Source organism: Microdochium trichocladiopsis (genome assembly GCF_020744255.1).
Source record: "Microdochium trichocladiopsis strain MPI-CAGE-CH-0230 chromosome Unknown B0I36scaffold_4, whole genome shotgun sequence".
Taxonomy (NCBI): Eukaryota; Fungi; Ascomycota; class Sordariomycetes; order Xylariales; family Microdochiaceae; genus Microdochium; species Microdochium trichocladiopsis.
Window position 1 is genome coordinate 343,112 of NW_025763547.1, and position 27,229 is coordinate 370,340.

Here is a 27,229-nt window from a genome sequence, read left to right on the forward strand (position 1 = left end):
TGCTCAGGCACTAGCTAGAACATGTCACCTTCCCAACACATTTTTCATTCATTCATGTGTAAATCGTGAATCATAATTTCCTATTCGTTTTTTTGGTCATGAAAATCTAAGCATGAAGTCGATCCCATCCCCATCTCTCCCCTACTGCACGCAAGCTTACGACACGACAAACGCGAGCATGGCCGTGAAGACAAGCAGCACCACACACGTGCCCGGGCTGCTCAGGCGCTCACCAGAGCTAGGTGGCGGGGTTGCGGCGGCGCCGGTGCCCGATGGCGAGGGCGTGGCACTCGAGTTGGCGCCGCCGCCAGAGCCGCCCGTCGCTGAGCCGGACACAATGGCGATGCGGCCGTCGAGCTCGGCGGTGATGGGGCTATGGGCGCCGAGATAGTCGATCTGAGAAGAAAGAAGAAGAAGTGCTGTGTTAGTCTGGCTGGCTGATTGACTGGCTGGTCGTGGCCCTATCGTCGGGCGGCGAGAAAAATGGGGGGCGACTGGATAGTAACTTACAAAGACCTCCTCCTGGGTGTCGAGGACGACGAGATTCTCGCTCGGCGGCAGGATGTTGTCGCCACCGCCCGCGATGAAGTCGAGCGTGACAAGGGTGTAGTCCTTGTTCAGGTCGATGGGCTCGAGCTTGTCCTTGGAGGGGCCGACGCTCAGGCGGACGAGCCTCTTGCCGACCTCGTTGTCCGGGTTGTACTCGACCTTGATGCCGCTGCTGATCTGGAAGAAGCTGGTGACCTTCTGGCCGTTGAACTGGCTGACGGCGCTGACCAGGCCCTCAAACACCTTCCACAGGTCCGACCCCTTGTACGTCACCTCGACGACGGCGTTGCCAAAGGGGTACGTCGTCAGGACCTCGCCGCGGGTGATGTCGCCCTGGTCGATGGACGCGCGGATGCCGCCGGCGTTGATCATGGCGAAGGCGGCGTTGCTGGCGCCGGAGGCGATGCGGTACTGGAGAAGAGCCCTGTCCAATCAAGACGATTAGTAAACCCAGTGCCACGCGTGGTTCAATCTGGACCAAAAGAAAAGGGAGGGGGGGACTTACTCGGCCGTGACGTCACCCAGATTGCACTCCTTCTTCTGGCAGGTTGTTTGGTCGAGAACAGTGGTGGTCTCGCCGACCTTCTCCTCGGCAAAGGCCTTGAAAGCGCCCGCCCAGTCGACAATCTGGGCCTCGAGCTCCGGGTCCTGGGAGGTCTGGTTGGTCATGTGGACGGGGGCGCCGTGGTAAGCCAGGATCTTGCCCTCGGCGTCGTAGGTGACGTCGATGTAGCCGACGTACTCGCCCCAGCGGTAGGCCGTGACGATGAAGACCTCGTCGCCGTCCTTGTTCTTCTCGATGGTGGGGTACTTACCCTCGGCGCCCTCCATGTCGCCCAGGAGGGTGTGGGAGTGGCCGCCCATGATGAGGTGCAGGCCCGTGGTGTCCTTGGCGAGCTGGATGTCCTCCTCGTAGCCGATGTGGGTGATGGCGGCGATGCGGGTGATGTTGGTGGTGCTGTAGATCTCGTCGATGCAGCGCTGGACGGCGGCGGTGACGTCGGTGAACTTGGTCCCGGGGCCGGGCTTGCTGATGCTCGGGGTGGTCTCGGTGGTGACGCCGATGACGGCCAGGTTGTACTTTTCAAAGATGTGGTAGGGGACAATGGTCGAGTTGAGCTTCTCGTTGTCCGAGACAATGTTGGCCGAGACGATGGGGAAGGTGAGGTTCTTGAGGAAGTCGCCGAGCTTGTCGTCGCCGCCGTCAAACTCGTGGTTGCCAAGGGTCATGGCGTCGAAGCCGAGCTGGTTGATGGTCTCTGCAATCTTCTCGCCGCCATAGTACGAGTAGTAGAGGGTGCCCTGGAACTCGTCGCCGACGTTGAGCCAGAGAGAGTCTGGGTGGCTGGGGCGCGTCTCGTCAACAAAGGACTTTATGCGGGCGTAGCCACCGAAGCAGCCGGCCTCTGGCTTGGAGCAGTTGGAGCCGCGCGAGTTGAACTGGTCGAGATGGGCGTGGACATCATTGACGTGGTAGAAGGAGATGTTGTAGTTGCCGGCGTCATCAATGAAGCGCTTGCTGAGGCGCTGGCTGTACAGCGAGTCCTCGGAGGCGGCGGCGGCCAGCGAGGCAGCGAGGCCTGTGGCCAGGGCCAGGGTGGACTTGAGCGAGGCGGCGCGCATCATGGCGGGGGCGGGTCAAGATGCTGCGGGTGCTTGCTTCAGCTGAAGGTGCTGCTTGTCGTCGTGAGGGAGCAACGGCGACGAAAAGACACTCAGGCTCGTCACAGAGAGTTGTAGCTGGCCATCCGGAGGCGGGAGACGGGCAGCTCTAATAGTGCTGACAGGAGCCGAGGCCATCCCGACTGACGTTGTTGGCGGGCATGCCAAGCCGGGCTTTGGCGAGGAGAGAGGATTCTGATTGGCGATGGCAGGCACAGGGCCCCGGTGTCCGGCGGCGAGGAGGACGAGGGCGTGCCTTGTCGAGCCTGTGAAACACGACAATCACGAGCGACGATCACGGCCGGCGGTTGGTGTTGGGGAGCTGAGCCCGTCGAGGCTAGGCCAAATGCGCCAGGTGCGCACCAGCGCGCAAGAAATAGGCTGGCGCCGCCGATCGCTGGCCCCACCACGTCCATCCATTCATCAGCACAGAGTCCAGCACATGTTGGTCGCGTCAATCCAATTCATCTTTGGCCTTGCCGGGAGGAGCACGGATGGCCGCATGTGTGTGTGTGTGTGTGCGTATCTGTGTCGTGCTGTTGTCGCCTTCACCTTCCTCTGCTTCTCCTTCGAGGCCAATAAGCACCCGGACCGAGGATCTGGTTCGCTTACAGTAAGCGTCCAGCCCAGACGTCACCCCACAGATGGGCGCTGCAGGGGCGGGTTCCCCCCCAGTTACAGGCCTTATCTCGACGAGTCGCCATGCTCCAGTCGACTTCAGTTCAGCGCTCTCGCTTCTTCGGCCATCCCTCCCGACACAGTACAGTCGTCCTGACTCGGGTCATTCATGCGCCAGCCTGCCCAACAGAGCGGACGACACCTTCCGGGTCTGCCTGCTGCTGGCCCGGCCATCGGAGGACGGCGACAGCCAGGACAGAAGGTGCCAAGCCGCCAGCGGCGCCCCCTGGACTTCCAGGGCATGCCCCAATCAGGAAAGTCGCTGGGCCTTCTCCAACCACGACCCCAACCCCGTGCGGAGGCGGGGTGCCCCCGGCGGGTTTCGCCGGTCCAGAGCCCCAAGCACGATAACCACCATGAATCTGGACGGAAAAGTTGGGAATGTCGACATGTGTCGTTGATAGGCATCTCCGGCAGAGTCTCCTCGTTGGTGCTCAGCAGGCCGCAAAGTGCTTCGCGTACAGCCCCCGCCGCCCACGGTCGGGTGGGCCCTCAGGCTCACGTCGATCGTGTGGTTGGGGAAGACGCCCGCCTCGAGCATCTTGATCTTGCCGCCGAGGCCTGCAGATAGAGAGGAGAGGGAATGTGTTAGCTGTCAGGTTTCCTTTGAAACTATGCGGGGGGGGGGGGGGGGTGGAGCCTTTGTGATGACCGGAGGAGGCAGAACTCACTTTCTTCCGCGAGAGTGCCGAAGAGAATGACCTTGCCTGGGAGCTGGTGGGCTCGCATGATCTCGGCAAGTTGCCAGAGCACCCCCCAGGCCGACTGTCGTAATGAGATTGTGGCCGCAGGCATGCCCAAGACCGAGCAGAGCGTCTGTCTTATTCGCCCATGATTAGCGACTTCTTGCTGAGCCAGCTACATAAGCGTAAGGCATGCTTGCAGTAATTACGAAGGAGACGCATCGTATTCAGCATTGAAGGAAACAACAGGCCTCTCTCCGGACTCCCCTAGATTACGGCTGCAAACGCCGTCTCGATTCCGTGCGTCGAGCGGGTGACGACGTACGACCCTTCCCTGGCCTCGAGGAATGAAGCGAGGAGGTCGTGCGCCTTGTGTTCCTGGTACCCGAGCTCTGGGTTCTTGTGCAGCGCGCTGTTCACCTCCTACAGGTCCTCCGATATGCTGTCCAGGAAGCCCAACAGTTCTTGGAGATAGGGAGGGTCATCGGAACTGACTTGGCGTTCACGTTGAAGAGACGAAGTGGACGAAGCGGCGATGTTTGTGACGCTGCTCGCGAGTAGCAGCGCTGTTGCAACGAGGGTCGTCTTCGCAACGTCCGGAATCAGTGCTTGAGTGGAAGAAGTAGAGTGACTTTTGTTGCAATCTCTATGAAGGCTTGGGAGACTACACCGCGGGGATCTTTCACTTTGATAAGCGGACTCGAAGCCCGAGGTCGGCAGCCGCGCGGGCAGACTTTTTTTCCCGAGAACCATGCCAATTCTATAATGCATGGTTGCCATCATAACCCAATTCTCCACACCATGGAATTGGCGACCGACGGTGCTCTGGCCCCCATGGTCCTCGGAGGGAGTTCGTCTGCGGCTTGCGGAGTTCCGTGCTCTACCAACCAGCGGCCCGCCCATTTCGCGTGGCGACTCTGAGGGGGATTGCGGCATATGTAGCCGCGAATGCTACATTTGCTTGACGTCCCTGTCGGCAATCTGGCAGTGAGTACCCTCCGCTGAGGTAGCATTGCATCTGCAGTGATCACCGCCGCAGTCGTGCTTGGCAGAGGGGAATGCTACGGCTTGCCCCGCACGGTGTTTTCGCTCGCGGGTGCAGAGAAGCGCACGGGAGACTTTCCCATGCTAGATAGCGTTCTGGTGAACCTTTGCATCGCTCAATATTCCAAGGCCGGCCACATAAACGGTGTCAAGCAAGATAAGTCGAAACCACGTCGCGGCGCCACCGTATCGCCAGATGGCCCTTACTGTGAGCCAGTTGCGCCCATGGCCCGGTGCGGTGTCATCTGACAGTATCGCGGTCGTACAGGTCACCATACAGGTCCTGTACCAGGTCTCGTGGCTGTGAAATGTTCAGAGGTGGCTCCAGTGTGTCAGCTGGTGTCGTTCTCCCCTCGGTTTTGAATCGTTCTACATATGGCTCAAGCACCCCAGAATGGCGTTGCGTGCTGCTGCTTCTTCATCCCATCTAGTAGAATTAGCCCGCAAATTTCCCGTTCTGTCTTCAGGAATTGTTGTTTACCTGGTAGGAACTCATTGGGTCGGTGCCGGGGTGGAGGTATTGGAGGCAAGTTGCAGATGTAGGCTCCAATATCATATGGGTGATAGGCCCTCTATGTTATGCCTTATGCGAGAGACAGAGATTCAAAGCAGCAAAAGGGAAAGGCCAACAACTTGTGCCCGATGCTGGACTCTTCCAGACAGGCCACTCATACATGTGAGTCATGACAGTATCGTGGCAATGCTTGTTGCGATCCGTCACGTAAGGCAATCTCTATTAATGCAGATACGGGATGGAGGAGTGAAGCAATGAGAGCGGTTGAAGCATACTGTACGAAGTCCATTACAACTGGGAACATGGCTATTGGCACCTCATAAGAGCGGTTCCTGCTTCTGCCCTTCCACCCTACCCTCAGCAAGCATACAGCGGCTTCGACGCTGCTCATCGCTCATCACAGGCCATGCCGTTGCGCAAGGCCGACTCAAATGTCGATAGTGCAGTCTTTCGTTGGATAAAAGCAGCAGCTTTGGCCCAGTCTGACAGAGTCCCCCGAAAGCGCGGATAATGTCGCAATGTCGCTCCTTCTCAACTCTCTCCTTAGCATCCCCTACCATTTTAATGAATATACTGACACGACTATGTGAGAGGTCGGGGCTCTACCAGCTTAACTAAGGCTGTAGTTCGGGGAGCCCCATAAGGCTCCGATACAAATGCGTCCCACGTTATCCTGGCGCTCATCGAAGTCCCTCGATAACTCCAATTTACCAAGCGGCAGTGGCAAGTAACTGTGACGGTCACAAGTACTTCGAAATGGCTGCTATTTTGCGGAGCAAACGAAGTATCTCCAAACATAACAGACCTTATTGGCTCAGATCCCTGCATTTTCTCAATATTCTAGTACCGAAGCCTTATGGGCTCTTTGAACATACCTCTGGGTCCAGTATTGATTTACTGATGAAGACGTGGCCGTGCCCAGGTTAAATTCGATGTACATGTCGGTGGCCGAGCGACTGTAAGCCCCCGCATTTGATGACTGAGTAATGGAAAGGATACTTGAATACAACATCTGCCAGAGACGGCCTTGGCTGCTCCCCTGGTCGCAGTGCTGCCACTGGCGATGCTGGCCTGAGTGATGGTAGCAGCGGTGTCGACGCAGTAATATCTAAGGGTTCCACTGTGCGTGCGGATGAGGTGTGGGTACGCGCATAGGTCCGTGTGCGTGTGCGTGATTCGTGGTGTGATGTGGTCCGTGCCACATGGTGGGCGCACTGTTGGATCCGACGGCATTGGATCTGAGATCGGAAGTGGGACTCCGAGCGGATGGGGAAATTGTTAGCAGCTACCTGTGTTTGTCTGCACTCTGCGCCCAGCTGCTTCGTCCCCAGCATCGGCCAAGACAGCAGCGGATAGATTTCCGCTCCCTTTCCCCTGCAGTCCCACCCACTCCCTGCAGGCGGCATGACCCGTGAGGCTCGTCATTGCAGGCACGCGCCTGCATGTCCCTCGCCACGGCCATGGCTTCGAGCCTCCTCAGCACTGGCAGCCAGGGCGCGGGCGACCTTTGCTCTTGTCAGCTCGACACGGACGCCCCCGACCTGACTGGTCACTCTCTCACCCAGTGTCGGTAGGTACGCGCGTCTTGGCCGGCCCAGAATCCGGTCCCTGGCTGTCGATGGCGGCACTTCCCGGCTCCGGCGTGGCCAAGCGGGCCTTCCGCCCGATACAGCCACGACTCCCAGTCTCCGGTGATGCTGGTGGTGCTGATGGCCCTCCTCCTGCTCCAGGTGGCGTCGAGCTGGGAAGGGGCCAGCGGGTTGCGTGCGAGCTTTGTCGCCGGCAGAAAGTCAAGGTTCGAGTTCCTACCTCTGTTTTCTCTGGGCCCTAGCTTGGGACACTGACTTGCAACCAGTGTGACGGTGGCACTCCGGCGTGTACGAGATGCATGGCTCGCCGAGTCAAGTGCACATATCCGGTTCCCGTGACCAGTAAATCCCATGACACGCTCAAGCGCAAAGTTGCAGAGGTCGAACGCGAGCGCGATGTGTACAAGCAGCTCTTCGACGCGGTCAGGGACAAATCCGAAGCCGAGGCCACAGAGATCTACCGGCGCATCCGCACCGGCCGTGACGCCCAAGACGTTGTGCGCCACATCCGCGAGGGCGACCTACTGCTCCAGCTTCGCCTGGCTCCAGAAACGCGAATGCTGTACACATTCCCCTACCTCAGGCAGATGCCGGCATATCTGTTCGATGGCAACCCTTACCTCGATTCGGCCCTGTACAAGTCAGCTAGTGTTCTTACAGAGCACACGAAGGCACCCGCCAATGACGTTGCAGCACCCAAGAACGACCCGAGTCTCGTCCCGTACCATGCTGCCGAGGTCGTCGATCCCCGCTTCGATCTCGTCGAGGCGTCTGCATGGACCACAGTCATTGAGGGCAACGCCCTCTTTGTTCGCCTTCTGCAGACCTATTTCCAGTTCGAATATGTCTTTTATCCCCAGTTCCACAAGGATTGCTTTCTGGACGACATGGTGGCCAACCGGGAACAATTCTGCTCTCCTTTCCTGGTCAACGCAATACTGGCATCTACATGTGTACGCTTCCCCCGTAACCTGGTCTTACTTCTGTACGAATGGACTGACAGCCACTTATACCACAGCATGGTCACCTAGCCATTCCTAACCGTGCCGCATTTTGGGACCCCCAAAGCCTCCAGTATCGACTGCTGGCCGAATGCAGACGCCTTTTCGAGCTCGAAGCGGGCAAAATCAAACTTACCAACGTACAAGGCGCCGCTGTGCTTTCCATTGTCAACGACGCGAACGCATGTGACGAGATCGGCAGCATGTACCTCGAACATGCGGTTCGCGGCGCTCGCGCGCTTGATCTCTTTTCCAAGCCCGGTGCGTCTTTGGACAGGAAATCCCAAATATCCCGCACGATGACTGCCTGGGGCGTGTTTGGGTTACAAGCGTACGTTACCATGACTTGTTCAGTTGGACGTGGAGATGAGCAGGATTCTAATAAGCCCGACTGCGACAGTGTCCACAGTTGTCATGTCTTCCTGTTGCCAATTCTGGATCGACCTCCAACAGTCCCGTTATCTGATCCTGATACAGACACTGGCTTTTATGGAGAAATATGGCTTCGATATCCGTCGAATGAGCAGCTATTCCCCATGAACTTTGGCCATTCGTTCAAGGCCATATCTGAATTCCGGGCGGTTGTGAACGAGTTCGCATTATATTCTTTCAACGCGAGAAAGAATCCACAAGATCTTACTCTCCTAGCGGCGATGAATTTCCGGAGGAAGATCATGGACTGTTATGCGCGACTTCCCAGGGAGCTCTCTGCAGCAAACATCAAGTATCCCCATCAGCTCAAACTCCAGTAAGTCACACGGACTCTCGATATCACACCGTCTGATATAGCTGACCATGCTCCAGTATGCATTACTACAACATCATCATCATGATTTTCGAGTCTGTTGTGGCATCACAGAGCGATTTACAGCCCCGCATGTTCAACATACCAAAGGAGTTCGATCCAAGCCATATCCTCGTTCAAGCAAAGAATCGATTGGAGGTGCTGCTAAGAATCTACTACCTTCATCATGGGTCGGAGTTTTATGACATCTTTATGATCCAGCTGCTTTCTTATACCGCGTTCATCCGTCTGAAGGAGCTCGCCGCCGAGAGCATAGAAGGCACGCCAGGTGATGATAAAGTTCGAGACGCAAAGCGTTCGACAATCATTCTCGCCGCCAAGGGTCTATATGACCAGGCTGCAAACTCGTACCTAGCCGAGGCGGTCCTTCACATGGTTAAGGACGGCATGGATGCTCAGGATCTCAGTATCTTACAGGGATATCTGACTCTGCGCAATGAGCGAGATGACGGAGCACGCAGGTCCTTGATTGCCCAGCATGTACGGTCAGCCTGGCCGATTGGTGTCGTCGGAATGGATGAGGACTTTGAGGATTTGAAACTTAGCAATCGCGTCAATGCTATGGCAGCAGACCCGAGCACGAAAAGCGAAGGGGCTACCGATTGAGAAGGATACGGTAGGCCGAGTGTGTTTTCCGGGCCACCCTTTCCAGCATGCCTCGTCAAACTCACAAGGACCATGCCTGATCTGAATATTCTAATTAATTAGACCGTTTTCCAGTGGATCTTTCGCGCTATCAGGCGCGCTTTCAGCACAAGTGATCACGTACACCAAGGCTTAGATACCAGGCCGGTTTCTGAGTTTGGCAAAGTCGAAGGTGCCAAGCACGCAGCGGAAACTGCCGATCGCAGTCCCTACTTAGTTCACCGAACGAATGAAAGAAGGCCAGATATGAGACGGTCAGCCATTCGCCAACTATTCTGTCTGAGCTGACCACTGCGAATGTCTGGCCTGGACAAGAATTTGAACGCCACCGTACCCAGCCGGGGTTAATCTTCACGCTCGCATCATTGAAGAAATTCCCGTGTCAACAGCCGATTGGCAGGCGCCGGTCATAATACCCTATAGCGTCGCGAATTATTCGCCTCGAGATAACCATTGCCATGAATTCCACCGGTCTCCGTCGCTGCATTTGCGAAAAAGTTCTGGTGACCGTCAGGACCGTCGCATTCTCAAGCCATAGACGGAAATACCTTAGCAGTGGGCATGTTAGGGGCTTCAGGTGCATCACAAGCAAGGCGCCTCTTCGCGTTGAGCCAGTATGAATTATCATGTCAGATTCCAGAGATTCCAGAGGCTGGCATTATAAAGCAGCGCGCTTCTTGTACTTTGGTAAAGAGATGGCTAGCGAGTGTCGCGAAGTGAAATGAATAGTTTCCCAGGCCCTCGACTCGGCTTGCCTGACGTATCAGTTTGTCTATCTGCCCTGTCTATCCAGTGCGAATTGATCCTTTCTTCCACCTCTCTCTGCCATCGTATAGTGTGCTTATGGGTAATAGTCGCAAACTATGCTCTCGAACCGGGTAAGATCGCTGACGCACACGTCGCGGTACACCTCGTGGTTCGCGCCCTGGCAGTCCTTGGAGGAGAAGTAGGTGCAGATGAGCGAGGCGCTGCCGTCCTTGTCGGGCCAGCCGACCGCGTTGGCCGAGTGGGTGCCGATGTAGCCGTAGTTCCAGCAGTTGCCGGAAGTGATGGTGAACTCGACGTTATAGCTCTTGCAGCCGTAGTCCTTGTAGTACTGGATCTTGACTGGCACTTCCACTGCATTGGGGATGACAATATTGTTCGTCGCGACGGTTGATAACGTGGGTCCGGGGATCGCATCGGGAGCGGGATCGGGGACAGGTCCGGCCATCGCGAGGGCCATGAACAGACTCAAAGTCTGGACCGAGTAGGAAGCCAGCATTTTTCGTTATAAGGGTTTGCTTTGAGGTTTGTTAGTTAGTAGAGGACAGATACGGCAAGACATTAGATCACTTGAACAATACCTTTTGGTACTAGTGTAGAGAAGCCTGAGATGCTGATGAATCGTGGTGCGATGCTCAGATTCAATGATCTAAAAAGCTGGGGGAGATGGCCAACTTTATACTTATTATTCGGCGCGTGTCAAGTGTAGAAGTTATATGAAGGCCTAAGATGATTCTTCTCACTCACTAATCCTCGCTATGTCATTGTTGCCAAGAAGCAGCGCTCCGTGCTGAACCTTCATTCTGTTTGCTGGCGTCATGTCACTGGCAGTGACGCCAGCGGACGGAATAAGGGCTGACGCCAAATAGCACTTCCATCACCGCGAAGCTGTCAATTTGGTCACCTCCTCCCCACGGGTCGCAAGAATCTAGCGATTGTCACCGCCGTCCCGCTGTCCCATTCCGCCGCCCCGTGCGCCAAGAGGAGATCCGCCATCGCCGAGTCCCCCTGCTTTCGACAGCAGTCCAGCAAGCCGGGGTCGCACTGGAATGCCTTGCGCAGGCTCGCACCGGCCTTTAGCAGAGCCTCGGCACCTTGCAGATCGGCTCCATGCACCGCCTCGACTAGCGGCGTGAGGCTCAACCCGTCGGGCAAGGTGCGCACGAGGTCGACATCTGCACCAAGGGCGACCAGGACCGGGACCGCCTCATGGGCGCCGTTCCGGACGGCGGAAAGCAGCAGCGACCGGTTCGGGTCCTGGGTGTCAATCCTGGCGCCTTTCGCAGCGAGCGCTGGCAAAAGGTGTACCATGTATTTATTGCTGACGGCATGATAGAGTGGCGTGCCGCCGTACCTGTCTTGGACGTCAACCTTGGCGCCATTCTCCAGCAGGATCTGCATTGGTCTCACTGCCCCTTCCCCGCGAACAGTCGCGGCTAGCAGGAGCGGCGTCCGGCCCAAGTTGTCCCTGAGCTCCAGCTGCTCCTTCATCACAGGGCTAAGCGATCCGTCGGGCTGGCGGCCATGGTCGAGGAGCAACTGCAGCAAGCCCGGCATCGGCCTGCTAACCGCAGTAGCGAGGGCACCACGGCCTTTAGCGTCCTTGAGCGTGACGTCGGCGCCGCGGCTGAGCAGCAAGACTATCACGTCCCTGAACCCGGCCTGGATTGCACGCCCAAGAGGTGTCTTGCGGCTGTTGTCCATTGGCCAGCCGCCTGGTTTGTGTCCAAGGACGTTGACGTCCGCGCCCGCATCGATCAGCAGGCGTGCCATGTCCGCCCTCGTCTTCTGCATGCCGCTCAGCGACATGGTGGGCCCGTCGTTGCCAGCGATCTCCCATAGCAGCGTGGTGCCGTGCCGAGGACACTGGGTGTCAACAGGGATCCCGGCCTCGATGAGAACGCGCAGCACGTTTGCCGAGAGCCGAGACGGGAGGAGCAGCCTGTAGACTTGGGCCTGCGTCATGCCTAGCCACACCAAGCCCTCCTGCTCGTTGATCCGCGCGTCGGCGGCCTGACATCTCTGCCGCTGGACCTCGAGGACGTATCTGAGCAGGTCGAGGGCAGCCGCGAAGCGTGCCTCCTTGTCCCGCAGGCCTTTGATCGTGCCCGAGGCGGCCATCTCGACGCCCTTGTCGAGCACCGTGGCGCCTTGGTCGTCAACGAGCAGCAGGTCCGCACCTGCATCGAGCAGCAGGGCCACTGTGCTCCGGCGACCGATGGACAGCGCGAGAGACAGCGCCGTGCAGCCGTCGCCCATCCCCATATGGGAGTTGGTACCCGTGCTGACGCGCAGGTCAACAGGGACCCCGTGGTCGAGCAGCATTCGCACCGCATCGTCTTGGCCCATGACGGCGGCCGCGCCGATCGCAGTGTTGCCCGCGGGATCGCTGTCTGTGTCGAAGATGTGAGTCCTTTCGTTTTCAACGGCCCAGGCCAAGAGAGCCTTGAGGGCGACCAGCTTGCCCTCGCTAGCGGCGGCAGTGACCGGCGGCGTGAACCAAGGACCGGGGAGCGATGGATCTGCGCCATGGGCGAGGAGGAGCTGGACCATGGCGGCGGCATCGCTCTGCACAGCGAGAAGCAGCGGCGTTTTCCCATCTTGCGGTTGCCGCTCACCGGGTTTCTCCTCGACGCATGCATTTGGGTCTGCGCCGAGGCGGAGAGCGCGCTCTGCCGTGCGGAGGGCACACGGATGCGACGCGGTCTGGCTCGCTGCCCACCACAGCGGTCGGTAGCGGTGAGGGTCATCCTCTGAGCGGATATGCCGAGCCCACGCCCACTCATCAAGCACTTCGTGATGGAAGTGGTCGGTGGCTGCAAAGGCAAGCGCGTCGCGGCTGGATAGATTATTGGCAATGAGCCGGAGCAGCTCTGTGGGCAGGGCTGACCAGCATCTGAAGCTCGCTTGGGCGGCGGCCATTCTTGCGGCGCGGGATTGGTTCTTCAGTATCTTGCTGCCGCTTGAAAACGTGGATTGCCTTGCAAGTTCACACTGCGCATCGTGGAGTTCCCGTCATTTGTGGGAAAGGGGCGACCCCTGCAGCTACGTACTGCTGCCTGCTGCTCGACGGACCCATGTCGCGGAATCATGATTCACAGCACTCGCTATCGCTTTGACCACTTTCTAGATCGTGAAGCTCCTGGCCTGCGTAAAGCAAATGGTAGACGCGGAGTGTGGTCGTCGTCAGAGTTGCATGATGCAAATCTTGGAATTTGGGGTCTGTACGCGATTCATGCGAAATGTCTCGATGGCACCCATAGTGATTGAAAAGGTCATGAGGGATCAAAGAGTTGTCGTCAACGCAAATCGGGGTTCGCTTCAACTTGGACATTCTCGCAGAGTATTTCTTTTTTTTCAAAGGTGGACAGGAAATCGAATGAATCATCATTCTGGGCTGCTTTGATGGCTGATTCGACTTTCATACGAGCATAAACCGAAAATATCGACTGGTAGCCAAATGCTCATGGGGGGCCGATGACTGTGTTCTAGGAAAGCAAGCCGCCCAGTTACGAGATTACACCGAGTGTTCAAAAAGCCGCCACCCTCTTGAGGCAGCCTGCAAGTTTGTGATATAATGACACAGCCTGTGGTCCGATGGGGAGCAGTCTAACGTCGCTATCAATTAAGTAAGAGACGACACTGAGCCAGCAACAGTTTGTTGTTGCTCTTCTTTCTCTTTCTTCATTGTTCTAGCACTGCGCCAATTTCGTGGTGTTAGAAACACCACTCGCACCAGAACTAGCATCACGATTACTCCGAATATGGATCTAGTTCGTTATATTCGATCGAGACCACACCGGAGACCACGACAGCCAGGAAGACAAGATCTCTTCTGGGATCCAGGCTTACTTGACAGAGTTTCTACGGCTACTGCAATACTGTCAGCCACACCAAGCACAATGACGCATACACCCTGGCCAGCCGCAAGAATAGAACGGAACGATATCGAGCAGGGCTCGGCACAATACCGTTGTTTGATGGCGGGTCGGGCCGAGGGCCGAACCGACAGGTGAGTGAATATTGATTCGATATGATTGGTGCCAGGTTTTACGCACTTGATCTCGTGCTGTTGGAAAAAGCAGATTGCGTCAGCGCTCTGTCGTGTGTTGGCGTCAGCAAGGTGACCATGGGTCGTTGTTGGGGCTGTGGGAGTATGCTGCACACATTGACTGGGTCTCACAAAGTATGTCGGGGGCATTAACTAGGCAGAATTGGGGTGAAGGGTGCAAGGGTGGATTTATAGTCGTGCATGCCGACATTGTTGATCTATGCGCTCGGCGACTGGATGCGCAAATGACTTTGCTGGCATCATCAGCGCTGCACGTCGGTCTTGTGTTGTCAACAGGAAGAATACTCGAGTTTCTGATCAGCTCCGGGCCCAGTCCAGAAGAGCCTTCGTCAGCCCTCTCAGTAAGTGCTGCCCTATTCTTTGGACACTATAAAGCTCAAGAGGTCCGCCGGCGATTTTGGCCCGAGAAGGCACAGACTGTCAGCAGCAAAGCAAATGCCCAAGACTTCACCATATGCGCCATTTCGTACGGAACTCATCCCCAAGTATGCTGATACAGAGTATTCTCCTCGGACTCGTGGCTGCCAGCACTGCTGTCGCGGCCCCAAGTTCCCCTCGAACTCCCGCTGCTGGTGGCGATGACAACGGCATCACGCTCGAAGCGCGTGACTTGTTGTTCAAAGTCTGTCGCCACGCAGACTTCAAAGACTGCTTGGATTATCCAGCAAATCTCGGCTCCTGCATCAAGTAAGTGCGGTGAAGCTGCTGGTGGCATGTCGCAGAGTACCTAGTCACTTGCGCTGTTCTCTCCTCTGCTGGAAAGACCACACTACTCTAGAGGGCATCTAGCAGCCACATAGCACGATCACAGACTAATCACAATCGGATACCGCAGCGCCCCCAATGGCTGGAATGACGCCATCAGCTCGGTCAAGACCACAGATCCTTTTATTTACTGCTTCATCTATCGGTAAGCAGTCATTTCTCTGACAGGCATAGGCGGCATCGAGAAGAAAGCAAGCACTCACCAAAATCCAAACGCTAGTGATAGTAACTGCTCTGGCGACCGAGGCGGTCCGGTTTACGATGACGACAGGCATCGCAACCTGGAAGACTTTGCTTGGAACGATGTCATCAGCTCGTGGCGGTGCAGCTTCACCTATGAGCGTTAGCATGCTACACGGAGCGCGAGTCCACGGGCCGAATCCAGGCTCGGGAGGCCCGTGCTAGTCAGCTTCATAGCGTTATTTGAAGAATTCTGGGCTGGAAGTCATCGAATGCGTGTGTACGGCGTCTGATCCGCGTCATAGATGGCCGCAATACTTGCATTACTCTTTATCCGAGTTGTGCCACCTTTTAACGACTAAATTGACAATTGGTTGTGCGAAGCAGTGGGACTTTTCAATGACAAATATCGAGATCTAATCTCACATCGAGCTGATTCTCGCGTCCTTTGTTTAAAATGCTGTGGCTGCCAAAGCGGGAGCGTGCTAGGCTCAGGACAAATCTGCCAACAAATCGAGAGAATGCACATCGGCACAAACGGATCCTCACGGCCAACTCAAATCTGTGACTCAAAAAGACTTCATGTTATGCACTAGGAAGGTAAACAAAGGACATATATTCCTTATGAACCCATGTCATCCCCCACAATTTCGCGCAGCCTCCTCTTCAAACCGGTTATCTTGGGCTGCACAATGCTCAAAATCCGAACCCTTGCCTGCCTCTCAGCGAAGTTTCCCTCCGTGATTGGCTGCTCTCCCGACTGCAAGACCACTGCTAAGTCGGCCGAAACTTGTCCCATGACTTGGTTCCAGGCATTTTGTATCGACTGGTGGGTCATGGACAGCAGCTCCTCGAGCTCCGTTGCAAGTGCCTCGGTCATTCTGTGGAAGATATTGCCGTTCTTTAGATACCCGTCCACAATATCAATCTGCCGCCGCCTCATATTGTGCCCCGGCCTAGCCGCCCGAGCCCGGCGGTATGCATCCGTCATTTCACGTACAATGACAGAAGACACATCCGCCTGGGTAAAATCACCCCTGAGGCAACTGTACTCGTCTTAGTTGGAGCGCTCCGCTGCTTCTTGATTCTTGGCAGGTCATACCTGAAGTCCTGACGAAATTGCGCCCGCACACAAGAGAGCTCATATCTTAGCACTCTTCTGCTGCTGGCCATTGACACCTGCAGCGAAGCTCTCGTAAGCCCGGTCGCTGTCGCTTGCGGGTGTTAGTGATCATTTCCAAGATCAACATGAACGTGAAACGCAAACGACATACCTCCAGCTTCCATGGCTAATTCATCGATGATGCCAGCAAGATCATCGCGAAGCTCACCCAATGTATTGTTGAACTCTTGTCCCACGAGTGACCAGGCTGATTCGAGCTCGGAACGCATCCGATCAATTATCTCCGCATTCCAATTCTTCTTGAGATTTCTTGTCTCGTATTCGCCATTGTGTACGCACCATGCGTGGTATTGAGCTTTTCGTCAAGCAGTGTTAGTGAGCAGCTAGATGTTGACTCCGGAGAACAGCAATGGAACTTACAAGCGTACAACTGTTGCCAAATTGTTAGCCTTTCATGATGAACAGAAACCAGCAAGGTAGTCAGAGAGTTAACTCACTGCGTGCCAATCTCCTGCTGCTGACACTGCAGCTTCTTTCCATTGCTCGCTTTGGTCGGCTGGACTCGTCTGTCAGCCAAATCAACCCCCCAAAGAATGGCCGGTAAAGCTTGCTGAGATACTTGCCTGCATATTCCAACACCTTTTCCTGGAAACAAGATTGCATGTCAAGCTGTGACTTTTTTATCATCGTGCCGGCCTAGCGGGTTGGGTCAGCGACCAGACTACAAAATGGTTCCAGTAGATGGTGTTTGAGAACACATACGTTAGTCGGCGCACGGTCTAGTAGCTGCTTCAGCCTCCGGGTGTCAGGAAGAACTGGCTGTACTGCTGCTATTTTCGTGGCATAGCCTATTGCCCACAAATCTATAGAGCTCAAGAGCTGGGGCAGGCTTGAGTTCAGGAAATTGCGCACTTCGGCCAGCTGGCCATCAGCCGCTGTTGCACGACAAAATTGTCGCAATTTGGGGATCTGTGATAATTGGATAAATGCTTGCTTGCCGCCCATTTCGCTGTGCTGCTGATAGAACTGGTTGGAAACACAGAAGACGGGCAGGTGTCCAGTATGGATTTGGGACAGGCATGCTTCTTGAAGACCTTCCGTGACATGGTCGTTGCGTGCTTGTATCAGCAAGACACGCTGTCTGTTTTGCGTGAGATTCCGTCGCTGGTGCAATGCCTCACTGGCTGCTTGCATGGGAAGCTCACCTCTCCTTGGCGGCGTTGAGCGCCATGAAATCCCCAGTGGACTGGGCAGCACTGAGTTCCTGTCTTGCGGCTTGCATTGCGGTACTGTTCTCTAGCCTGCCCCCAGCTCCGCAGAATAGACGAAAGGCATCGGCCACATCAATGTCCTGCGGAAACATCAGCACCATGTGTGCAGAGCGAGAAAGTCTGCTGAAGTGAACTTACATCAGATCTTGTGCACACGACGGCAACCCTGGGTCTCCTAGCAGTGCTCTCCAGCTCCGTGGCCATATGCTGCTTGATGATATCTTTCAGCGACGAGTGGAGAGAGTCGTCCGTGATTGCGCGACCGATTTGAGCTACGACCAAGATTTGGTCGCAGTGTGTGATATACTTCTGCGAAGCACGGACACGGGCCAAGTTGGTGTCCTGAAGGCCTGATTTTGAAAGTAAGCACGGTAGACGGTGATCACAAAAACTGCTCGTCAGACTTACCGGGCAGGTCTGCGAGAACGATCCCTGCCTTCAGGATCTGGGCATCAATATAGATCCTGAACAGTCAGCACATGGAGACCTGGTACCAGACGAATTCAATCTCACCTGATTCTCTGAGTGAAAGGCCAGACACTGTTTGAAGTGAACAACCTGGTCTTGGTCCAGCATTCAGCGGCATCCTGAGCCGTGGTGGACCAGAGGCCCCCTTCAGCCCCCGCGGGCCATTCAATCTCATCTGCCCACTCGATTAGACGTGCCGCGATTCGTTTGGTCTCTTCTTGTACAGCCTCCTCATCTGCGCTCATACTATCTGCCAAGCTGCCTTGGAGAAAGCTCTCGTCGAACCCGTCGCAATGCTTGAAAGCCGTCTCGAGCGCGGACCACGCGTGGTCCGATTCACGGCTGAATCTGCGATGTTCTTCTGGCGATGTCTCGCCGCTCTCGACGACAGGAAGATAGAATTGCCTGTAGTTCCACACGAGGTCGTTGATGAGTTCCGCTCTGCTCGCACGGGACAAATATTCAACTTCGATAGTGATTGGGCTTCTCTGTTCCGGGCGACGGTAGTGGTACTCAGTAATGACCATGGTGCATGCACTTCCAGAATTGCCCTGCCGTGCTCGGGGAGCCCTTTGTTAACAGGATGAACGCACAAGGGGCTGGGTTATTGGCCCGCGTAACACGGGATCTTACCGCAGCAGATATGTCGGGATAGTGCAGCAGAGAATTGATCAAGCTGCTTTTGCCTGCAAGAAATCAGACTCCAAATCTCCTGCTTGGCTTGGATTATGCAACTCACCATGTCCGGAGGTGCCCGATACCGCCACAGTCCGAGTTTTGGATGGCCGGAAGTCCTTCAGTGTCTGCGCATCTTTGAGAAGGTGTTGCAGTCTCTCGGCATCCACCACTGGAACCTGAGCAACTGTTTCGGCAACGCAAGCAGCAATACTGGCTGCAAGTTCGATTCCAGCTTGATAATCCTTTTGCAATTTCGGAGAGAAGAACTCATGCTGGGGATCAACCTCACTGCAAGGATTGTACGGCTCAGAGGCCACCATGCTAGCGAGGCCTGTAGCTGCTCTTCTCGATGAGGTATCCTCTCTTGTCGCTGCTGTTTGATTTTGAGTACCGGGACCCGAGGTCATACATGCTTGAGATCCCGAGGGTGGAGCAATTCCCGGACTGGCCGCCGGCAAACTCTGTCGTACTGAAAGGGAAGTGCGCGCTGGGATCAGCTGCCGCACCGCGTGGTTAGAAGCAGCAGCTGAAGAAGGTGCTACATCTCTCGGCGATAGCAGAGACAATTTTTCAAGACTCTGCACCGCGCTCTGTATAGACAGACTGCGTGGAGTCGGTGACGGTGAAGAAGTCAGCGGCGTACCGTCACGGCTCGCTCGACTGCTACCAGCTGCGAATGTGAAAGCTGGAGGTGATGCAGGTGAAGGACTCTGTGGTGTACCGGCACGGCTTGTGAGGCTTACTCCAGCACTGAATGTAAAAGCCGGCGGTGGTGAAGGCGTCCATGGTCCTGATGATGGCGATGCTCTTAAGTTCGCACTTGGATTGTAGAAGCTCGGTGGTGTGAAGAAGCTGAAGTCGCGCAATGACGTGCTTGGGGAGGCCGAGGAAACGATGGCCCCGCGGTCATTGCTGGGTGACGGGGCTGGGGAAACACGAGGAGGGGTTGAGAGGGAGGAGAATCCAGCGAAGATCACTTGGGGAGGCGAGGCAGGTAGGGCCGGTGCTGTCTGGCCAGGGACGACCGGGTGTGATTGTCGATGGCCTTGTGGTGTAGATTGGGTCATAATGGCGAGCGGCTCCAGGTGAGGCTGGCAAAGGACGGCCACACAGGAAGCGCGAGCCTGTCAGAGGGGACTTCCTCCCTTTTGTGCATCCCGGCTGGACATGATGACTTTCCCAGGTAGGCTTTGGGCTGACTGCCCCCCTTGAACCTCCCCTGAAAGTTTCAGCTTGAAATGTTGGTTGGTCGTGACAACTTGCAGAAGTAGCCCTCACCCCTGTCCCGTTCTGCGTTGCTGAAGATATTCGGTCATCACTCCCTGAAACACCATCGTTACCTGCTCGCCACTGTCAATAAAGTCTGTACTGCATGCACATTGATGCCACAGAATAAATATAAGTATTTAAGTATTTAGAGTCCACAAACTCTACTGCGTCTTTGGCGGATGAAGGATGGCTGTACTGGCAGCACCGGATAAGCTGAATCGACTCCACAATCTGCAGTTGGTCGTGACTTCCGGGCAGGGGCACCAGACCGGTGGGAACCCCTGTCCTGGATGTATTCGCCATTGGGCTGTGCAAGGCATGCTGCCGCGGACACGAGTTAATTGCCCCGGGGTGTCAATATAACTTCAAGTAGCCTGCCGACATCCGCTGACTAGCGAAACACAAGACCCCACAATGTTATGAAACAAGCAGGACACTGGAGAGTCAACCAGAACTACAATCGATTATAATAGGCAGCTGATTGATAGACCGAGATTCTCAAGACTATTTGGCAATATCTGTCCATAGAACGCAACCCACCCCGAGATTAGGCACAACGAACCCGAGATTAAGCCAACTCAACCTAGACACAACAGCCAGTTCGTCCTCGGGGCTATGATCCCAAGGGATTATCCGTGAGACGGCCAGGACAGGCGCCATATATCCTCGACAGCAGATGACGTCTGTTAATCCAGGGCCTACCCACCACATATCTATCTATAAAATGCTTACTATACACGGGATAGACTAGCCGCCTGGTAAGCAGGATTCGGCGCCATCGTGGATCACGCACCAGCTACTACTTGGCGAGGCCGCGGAGCCCAGGCGTCGTGTTCGACTCTTCCTACCATCCCATTACTTGAGATGTACAAACATCCATAGCATAAATAGATCATAAGAAGCCTTCATCAGCCCAGCGCCCCCAAGAGCCACAACCCACAGGGACCTCTCCGCGAACAGGCCGGTGGAACCAATACCTCCGGCCTGTGCCAGCGTCTTGACGATGTTGACAACGCCGAGGACTGCGGTTCGCTCAGCAGGGAGGACGGCCGCCGCGAGGAAGGTCTGCCTGGGCGCCGTATCCATGTTTGAAGTGCAAGCGCGCAGGGCAAGGAAGGCCATGGCGGTCCAGGTCCCAGCAGGCGACGATGGAGCTGGGAGCGGGATGGCAGCCAGAAAGACGGAGGAGGGCAGATGGGTGAATACCATGGTTCGGAGAGGGCCGATGCGGCGGGCCAAGGGCAGGGCAGCCAGATTGGAAACGGTAGCGATCAGGTTTGTGACGAGGAACAGAGTTCCTAAGGTGCCCGGCTGCAGTGAATGAACCGTCGTGAAGAAGTACGTGAGCCATGACGGGGAGGCCATGCCGGACCCGAACGAGTCCATGCCGAAGAGGATGAGCAATCGCCATAGGATGGCTCGCGATGCGGGCGATATGTTCGGGATGAGAGACCTGGCACGTTGCCCGAGGGTGGGGGGCGGAGGCGATGGTTTCCCCCGTTGCGCTGATGAACTTGTGGGCGTGGGCTCTGCTTCGGCACAGCTTCCGGAATCCGCGTCTGGCAGGAGCCTTGTCTCTTCATCCGGCAGCAGTCCTGCTTCCGACTCTGGGTCTGCTTCCTGATGGGAATGCTGCAGCGGCTCGGCCTCGACGGCAGAAGACAGCATCATGTTGATGACACATTTGACGAGTCCCAAAGCCGCGTAGACAAGGAACACGGCCTGGTAAGCAGCAATGTCCGTCCAGTCGTCAAGACTCTGCAAACCCTGCACCATCCAGCCGCAGGTCAAGGTGCCCAATGCGGTGCCAGCTGTTCCGAAGAGCGTGTACCAGGCGAATATGTCGCTGCGTTGATCCTGGGGTGTCAGTTGAGCAAGCACCGACTCCTCGATGGCGCGGAACGGCCCAATCTCGTTGCCGCCGGGGCTGATGACGCCGACGATGCTTGCAAGGAGCAGCACCCAGTAGTTATCGACAAAGGCGAACACGGCGCCACTCAGGACCAGCATGAGCGCGCCCACTGCCAGCACGCGCCGGCGACCAACGGCGTCGGTGACGGCCGTCAATACGAAGCTGAGGACCACGTCGCCGAGGAGGGTCAGCGTCATGAACAGACCAATCTGATCGTCAGAGAAGTCCATGCTGGACAAGAACTGCGCAAGGATCAGGAACGAAGCCCCGTACGCGTACAGGCGGACGAACCGCTGCAGACAGAGGAGCTTGACATCCCGGCTCGAGGCGGCAATGGCATGGAAGCCGCTCTCTATGGCAAGCCGGGCAGCCCACGATGGTGGTTGAGAATCCATCGGGACAGAGAGCAGCCTTGTGAGCTTGGAAGAATGAAGGAGGGAAAAAGCAATCGTGGCCGTTGGTGGTGGCTGACGCAGGTTTTCGTAGCGTGCTTTGCGTGAACTTCACGCTGGTGCAATATTTACGAGGCTGTGGAGCTCGGCGTAATGGATCTAAATCCGAGCGTCCTCTTGTGCTCCGCACTGTGCGGGCGTCCCTTCCCTTAGAACATTAGCTACTAGCTACGGTTCATCGCCGAGCCCGCGGAATGCTCTCATCCTTGTACATCTGCGCTATGTAACATGTCGTCTTACGGAATGGTCATGTGACTCATGTCTTTTTCCCGGTCTCCAAGAAGCAGCGGTTTACGGCTTGTCAGGTTGTGGATCACACCGATATGGACAAGAGTAACATGATTGAGATAATCATCTATAACTCCAAAACAATTCTAGTTACATCGCCCGAAACCCGTCTGGCATGCGGAGCCACAATAGCCAGCCGTGGTGCCACGAAATCCGCCAGAGCTGCAGCACTGGTTGTCGAAGTCTCCTCCCGCACAGGTGAACCCGCCCTTGCTGGAGCCGCAGGTCCCATCCACAGTGGGGATGTTGCTCGTGATGCAGGAGTTTGAGAAGCCAAATTGGCTACAGTTCAGGAAATTCATCGTCAGTTGGTGCTTTCGTGGAGGACGTCTGCTAGTATTTTTGGAGAGTACTCACCATCCTTGGCCACAGTGGTTGGTTGTCTTTCCACAACTGCCTGTGCTCGAGCAGCAATTGCCAAACACGGAACCGGCACAAGTCTTGCCGTTCTTGGTCCCACAGACGCCGTCAGTCGAAATGGAGCCAGAGCCCGTGTTGCAGGTGCCAAAGCTCGACTGGCAGCCCACGCCGCAGTGAGTACTACTCCCGCCACAGAACCCGCTGGACGAGCAGCAATCTCCGAAGCCAGATCCCTTGCAAGCTTTGCCGTTCTTGCTACCACACGCTCCGTCGGTCGAGATGTTACCGCACCTGCGCCGCCAAAGGCAGACTGGGACCCGGCCCCGCAGTGTCCGGCCGAGTCTCCGCAGTAGCCGCTGCTCGAGCAGCAGTTGCCGAAGCCAGAATCCGGGCGCACCTTGTTCCCGCCGGCCGATCCGCACCGGCCGTCGGGAGAGACATTGCCAGAGTCGCGACAAGTGCCGAAGGAAGACTGGCATCCTACGCCGCAGTGCGCCGATGTCGAGCCACAGAACCCGCTCGACGAGCAGCAGTCTCCGAACGACGTGCCCGTGCAGTTGAACTGGTTGGTGCCGCCACAGGAGCCGTCGGGGGATGGACTGCCAGGCCCGGGAGGCGGCTTCGGAGGGGCATTGCAGTTGCCAAACTTTGGCTGGCTGCTCGTTGGGGAGGATTAGTGTGCCGCACACGATTTCGCCGAGCTAGTGGAACGCTGCAAGCTGGGACGTACCATCCCTCGCCGCAGAACGCAGTTGAGCGCCCGCAGACGCCATCCTTGGAACAGCACGCGAGCCCCACGCCAGGGCACGGGAATCCCCATCATCTGGAACGGCATCGAGGGCAATACGTTCTGCACGGTGGCCAAGAGGGGGCTCGAGTTCCGGCAGGACTACGACTCATACCCGCTGCCCGGTCCCGGCGGTCCAGGCGGTCCAGGCGGTCCAGGCGATCCGGGAGGTCAGGGACCCCGGGGCCCAACGGGGCCTCCGGTGACCTTCCAGCCCGGCCCTCCGAGCCCAATCTGCACAGCACACTGTGGCGTGCTGTGCAAGGGCTTCTACTGCGATTTCAACCCCATCGGCCAGCCTCCAGACTTCACACCACCGGCACCGCCCAGCGATAACGAACCAATTCCGACTGGAGGTCCGGACACTGACTTCCCCACGCTCGAACCAATCCCGACGGGCGGCCCAATCCCCACAGACTGCGCCTCGGTATCCACCTGGAGGACCTACGCCCTCGGAGTGCCGCCAGGGGTAGAGGCATGCCAGACCTTCAGCACGTGCGTGTCGACCAAAGCTCCCCCGCTCCGCCGCCAGAGCCCACGCACAACCCGGACGACGACATCCCGACCGGGCCCCCGACGTTCTACCTCTACAACGGCGCCTGGGTCACCGAGTCGTCCAGCCCGCAGAGCCTGGCCAAGGCCGTCGAGAAGAAGAACGTCGACAACTGCGACGCCATAGACACGTCTCCGGACCTCGACGGCGCAAAGGGCGACTGGAGCTATCCCTGGCCCGAGCAGTCCTTCAAGGTCAATCTGTGCTCCAAGGACCTCGAGTTCCAGAAGACGGGCGACGACTACGACGTGTACAGCGGCGGCAAAAAGGTCGGCAGGTGCAGCAAGGCCTCTGACCAAATCAAGGAGTGCTTCTGGTTTCCCATCATATCGGCAGAGTACAACCAGGCCTATGGTTGCACGGGCGCTTGCTGAGCGTATGTCTGCCTGTCCCTTTTGGAGGAGGCGATGCTTGTCATTTGTTTGCTGTATCTATCCTCCCATGTTGGATTCATACGTAAGGTTTGTGTCTACTCATGAATCCGAGCATTGCTCCTTAGACGCAACATTTGGGAAAGAATGCTGTCAGGGCCTCTGAACGAGTATTTGGCGGGCTACTTATACGGGTACCAACCGCCCAAGGAAAATCGTGAATAGTAGAAGCTGCGCTCCGAAGCGCAAGGCATATACTCCTATACACTCTCATACACATTGCTTAGTCAGGGACTCCAAATAGGGCATTCGCTGCTCCAAGTCTCACGCTTTCGGCGAAGGGGGGGCCTCAATGCTAGTGCGGTTTCCAAGAGGCTATAGAGCTCGTTGTAGGCTAAATCCGTGCTCGAGCGAGCAATAGAGTACGGCCCTGCAGACTTCATACTGTGCTCGCATCTTTTTGAAGTGCCAATGTCCGCGTTCCGAACCCCCAGAAGCACTCAAGTCTAGTCGACATTCAATCCCGGTGGCTCAGCCTGCTGGCACTCGCGTCGGCTCCTAAATTCTGCTCTGGCACTTGAGGTATACGTTCGTCTTCAGCTGTCCGGCCCCCTGTCGATTGTATATGATAGGAGGCAGTGGGCCAGCCTTGCGATTGCCAACCCGGTCGCAAACATGGAAATCGTAGTGGGCGACGAACAGCACACTCGCCACAATCACATTCAGCTCCGCACACTTTGCCGATCCCGTTAGCCTTCGTGGTTTCCTACTCTCGAAATATGAAAGCACCATGTACTCACCCTCCTGGCAGGACAAGGATGATTTCCTGATTCCCAGCCTAGATAACCGTGAGGCACGTCATCGCCTTGGTGCTTGTCCCCGAGAAACCGACTGGAGTCCCACTTCAGGGGCTCCGGATAGATTGCCTGGTTCATGTGCGTGTCGGCCGTGGCGTGGATTGCGAGGCTGCCCGCTGGTACAACGAGGCCTCCGACACCTATCTCGAGGTCCTTTGCGCCGATGTTCTTCCTCACCACTGACCCAGCCATGGTGAATCTGATGCTCTCGGTGATGGCTGCCCTCAGGATGGGAAAGCAAGTCTCCCAGTCTCGGACCGAAAGTCTCTGCAAGGTATCAACCAGTGGCTCGGACGCATTCTCTGCCACCTTGCGCCGTCTCTCGAGGACATTTTCGATCTCGGTGCGGACCTTGGCGAGCCACTCCGGCTCGTTTGCTAGGCAGCATATATTGTACACGGTTGAGAAAGTGGTGTTGAACACCCCAGCGAGCACAGCGCCGATGACCGCAACCGACTGCATCTTGGACCCTAAATCTGCTTCGATCATCATCTGCAGCATGTCCTCCTCCGTACGTCCCTCTGCTTTGCGCTCCCGCGCAATCTTGGTCACCGTCAAGTGCAGCTTCGCGTAGCCCCAGACCTTGCGCAGCTTGGATGGCGTGGGCAGCCAAGGCAGCATGATGTCAATGTAGGGCGAGTCTTCGAGGGGCGTGTAGACGTTCCAGGTCTCGCGCAGCAAGACCGGGTCGTTTACGATGTCATGGACGCCCGAAGCCCGGTGCGTGAGCTGGTAGCTCAAGAGGCCGAGGAACTTCTGGGGGCTAATGATGGCCGCCCTGCCCTTCTCGTTGGCTGTGAGGCCCAGAGCGCGCATGTGAGAGTCGCTGTCGGAGACGAGGCGCGGGAGGATGCTGGTCATGTGGTCAATTTGTGCACATCGCTTGTATATCTGAAATGCGCGGCGAGTGTTATCCTTGTCAACTTCGCTGATGTCGAGAAAACCACCGAGTAGAGCGACGAATCTATCAAGGATTTTTGAGATGAGCTGACACTCCTTTTTGGGATCGGACGTATCAAAGTGCACCTACCCGGCCGTCGGGTCCAGCCCTCGTGCAGTAAGAAAGCTCGTGCGCGCTACTTCGCCCGACAGGACGACAAGATGGTTTGAACCATACCAAGAGCTGAACTGGCCACTGGGACTCTTAGAGATACCCTCAGCCAGGTATTCCGCGCGCAAGGTGATGAACCGATGCGAGCTCAATATGCCATTGCCATCTTTGTAGAGCGGGGGTGAACCCGGTGGCAGCTTCGCAAGCCATCGAGCAGAGAACCGCCAAACCACCAACGCGAGGGCAAAGGCTTCTGCGGTCTTGGCGACTGTGGACTGGCCTGAAAGCCACTGGAGAAGCTGCACAAGGACTGCTATATTTCAAGTTTGATACCTCGATGCGGTGATGCTAGGTACACATCATGGACAGACGAGGTTTGGAGAAGCATGCCGAATTGCAGTGTGCGATGATCCAGGCTGGTCCGGCTATGTGTGATAGCCGGTCAGAGTCGCATCTAAAGAGGGGCTGGGCTCCCATGCAGTCGGAAAGTCCTGCTGTTGATTGGATACGACAATCTTGACCTGTGCGCGCCGTTTCTTCCTTCCTTATCTGGGTTGAACCCTGGCTCGGATTGTTTGTACTTATGGTTGAGCGAGTCTAGGAACTCTCGATTCAATTACACTACTCACGACGAACGGCAACGGGAATACGGGATAGATCTCCGTCATTAGGTCATGTATCATTAGCATCCAAGTGACACATGTGCTTGCTGACGTGCAACTAGATGTCGTACCTGCGACGGTCGACTGCTTTGGACGCACGTCCAAATCAGTAGCGCTTGTGACTTTTTCCATTGGCATGCGGAGCACGTCCTACGTGAATCACCCCGAACTATCT

General features: G+C 56.4%; 12 protein-coding genes across 12 annotated transcripts; 4 read left to right on the forward strand and 8 right to left on the reverse strand.

Moving 5' to 3' along the window:
• Window positions 1–156: 156 nt before the first annotated feature.
• B0I36DRAFT_361437 (5'-nucleotidase domain-containing protein) lies at window positions 157–2,175 on the reverse strand (the record flags this gene model as incomplete). The annotated part of the gene is made up of 3 exons (XM_046158473.1): window positions 157–396; window positions 511–973; window positions 1,055–2,175. 3 exons carry the CDS (start codon window positions 2,173–2,175, stop codon window positions 157–159), a joined length of 1,824 nt encoding a protein of 607 aa, XP_046013489.1.
• Window positions 2,176–5,010: 2,835 nt separating this feature from the next.
• Window positions 5,011–5,641, forward strand: B0I36DRAFT_347842 (uncharacterized protein; the record flags this gene model as incomplete). Its single annotated transcript, XM_046156616.1, has 3 exons — window positions 5,011–5,133; window positions 5,184–5,292; window positions 5,415–5,641. The coding sequence occupies 3 exons, from the start codon at window positions 5,011–5,013 to the stop codon at window positions 5,639–5,641; spliced, it is 459 nt and encodes a 152-aa protein (XP_046013490.1).
• A 1,107-nt stretch (window positions 5,642–6,748) lies between these two features.
• On the forward strand, window positions 6,749–9,197 carry B0I36DRAFT_382691 (putative C6 transcription factor; the record flags this gene model as incomplete). The annotated part of the gene is made up of 5 exons (XM_046160931.1): window positions 6,749–6,925; window positions 6,986–7,672; window positions 7,738–8,051; window positions 8,121–8,468; window positions 8,525–9,197. The coding sequence occupies 5 exons, from the start codon at window positions 6,749–6,751 to the stop codon at window positions 9,129–9,131; spliced, it is 2,133 nt and encodes a 710-aa protein (XP_046013491.1). The 3' UTR covers window positions 9,132–9,197.
• An 814-nt stretch (window positions 9,198–10,011) lies between these two features.
• B0I36DRAFT_361440 (uncharacterized protein) lies at window positions 10,012–10,434 on the reverse strand (the record flags this gene model as incomplete). The annotated part of the gene is made up of 1 exon (XM_046158474.1): window positions 10,012–10,434. One exon carries the CDS (start codon window positions 10,432–10,434, stop codon window positions 10,012–10,014), a length of 423 nt encoding a protein of 140 aa, XP_046013492.1.
• A 401-nt stretch (window positions 10,435–10,835) lies between these two features.
• Window positions 10,836–12,857, reverse strand: B0I36DRAFT_347845 (ankyrin repeat-containing domain protein; the record flags this gene model as incomplete). The annotated part of the gene is made up of 1 exon (XM_046156617.1): window positions 10,836–12,857. One exon carries the CDS (start codon window positions 12,855–12,857, stop codon window positions 10,836–10,838), a length of 2,022 nt encoding a protein of 673 aa, XP_046013493.1.
• A 1,637-nt stretch (window positions 12,858–14,494) lies between these two features.
• B0I36DRAFT_361442 (uncharacterized protein) lies at window positions 14,495–15,119 on the forward strand (the record flags this gene model as incomplete). The annotated part of the gene is made up of 3 exons (XM_046158475.1): window positions 14,495–14,694; window positions 14,843–14,917; window positions 14,993–15,119. The coding sequence occupies 3 exons, from the start codon at window positions 14,495–14,497 to the stop codon at window positions 15,117–15,119; spliced, it is 402 nt and encodes a 133-aa protein (XP_046013494.1).
• Window positions 15,120–16,093: 974 nt separating this feature from the next.
• On the reverse strand, window positions 16,094–18,341 carry B0I36DRAFT_361443 (uncharacterized protein; the record flags this gene model as incomplete). The annotated part of the gene is made up of 8 exons (XM_046158476.1): window positions 16,094–16,160; window positions 16,220–16,430; window positions 16,496–16,505; window positions 16,838–17,216; window positions 17,281–17,426; window positions 17,485–17,696; window positions 17,755–17,810; window positions 17,860–18,341. 8 exons carry the CDS (start codon window positions 18,339–18,341, stop codon window positions 16,094–16,096), a joined length of 1,563 nt encoding a protein of 520 aa, XP_046013495.1.
• A 144-nt stretch (window positions 18,342–18,485) lies between these two features.
• On the reverse strand, window positions 18,486–19,559 carry B0I36DRAFT_347848 (uncharacterized protein; the record flags this gene model as incomplete). The annotated part of the gene is made up of 1 exon (XM_046156618.1): window positions 18,486–19,559. One exon carries the CDS (start codon window positions 19,557–19,559, stop codon window positions 18,486–18,488), a length of 1,074 nt encoding a protein of 357 aa, XP_046013496.1.
• A 674-nt stretch (window positions 19,560–20,233) lies between these two features.
• On the reverse strand, window positions 20,234–22,145 carry B0I36DRAFT_319817 (major facilitator superfamily transporter). The gene has a single exon (XM_046153463.1). The coding sequence runs from the start codon at window positions 22,066–22,068 to the stop codon at window positions 20,617–20,619; it is 1,452 nt and encodes a 483-aa protein (XP_046013497.1). The 5' UTR covers window positions 22,069–22,145; the 3' UTR covers window positions 20,234–20,616.
• Window positions 22,146–22,498: 353 nt separating this feature from the next.
• On the reverse strand, window positions 22,499–22,787 carry B0I36DRAFT_319818 (uncharacterized protein; the record flags this gene model as incomplete). Its single annotated transcript, XM_046153464.1, has 1 exon — window positions 22,499–22,787. A coding segment is annotated over exon 1 (212 nt), but the record flags the coding sequence as incomplete, so codon positions are not given.
• Window positions 22,788–22,890: 103 nt separating this feature from the next.
• Window positions 22,891–24,487, forward strand: B0I36DRAFT_361445 (uncharacterized protein; the record flags this gene model as incomplete). The annotated part of the gene is made up of 3 exons (XM_046158477.1): window positions 22,891–22,946; window positions 23,558–23,987; window positions 24,053–24,487. 3 exons carry the CDS (start codon window positions 22,891–22,893, stop codon window positions 24,485–24,487), a joined length of 921 nt encoding a protein of 306 aa, XP_046013499.1.
• A 555-nt stretch (window positions 24,488–25,042) lies between these two features.
• Window positions 25,043–27,060, reverse strand: B0I36DRAFT_373333 (cytochrome P450; the record flags this gene model as incomplete). Its single annotated transcript, XM_046160184.1, has 4 exons — window positions 25,043–25,210; window positions 25,285–26,305; window positions 26,372–26,589; window positions 27,022–27,060. 4 exons carry the CDS (start codon window positions 27,058–27,060, stop codon window positions 25,043–25,045), a joined length of 1,446 nt encoding a protein of 481 aa, XP_046013500.1.
• Window positions 27,061–27,229: the final 169 nt, after the last annotated feature.

Bases quoted from the DNA above. Each gene is read 5' to 3' on its own strand.
- B0I36DRAFT_319817 (XM_046153463.1), bottom strand. From the start codon at position 22,068: ATGGATTCTCAACCACCATCGTGGGCTGCCCGGCTTGCCATAGAGAGC.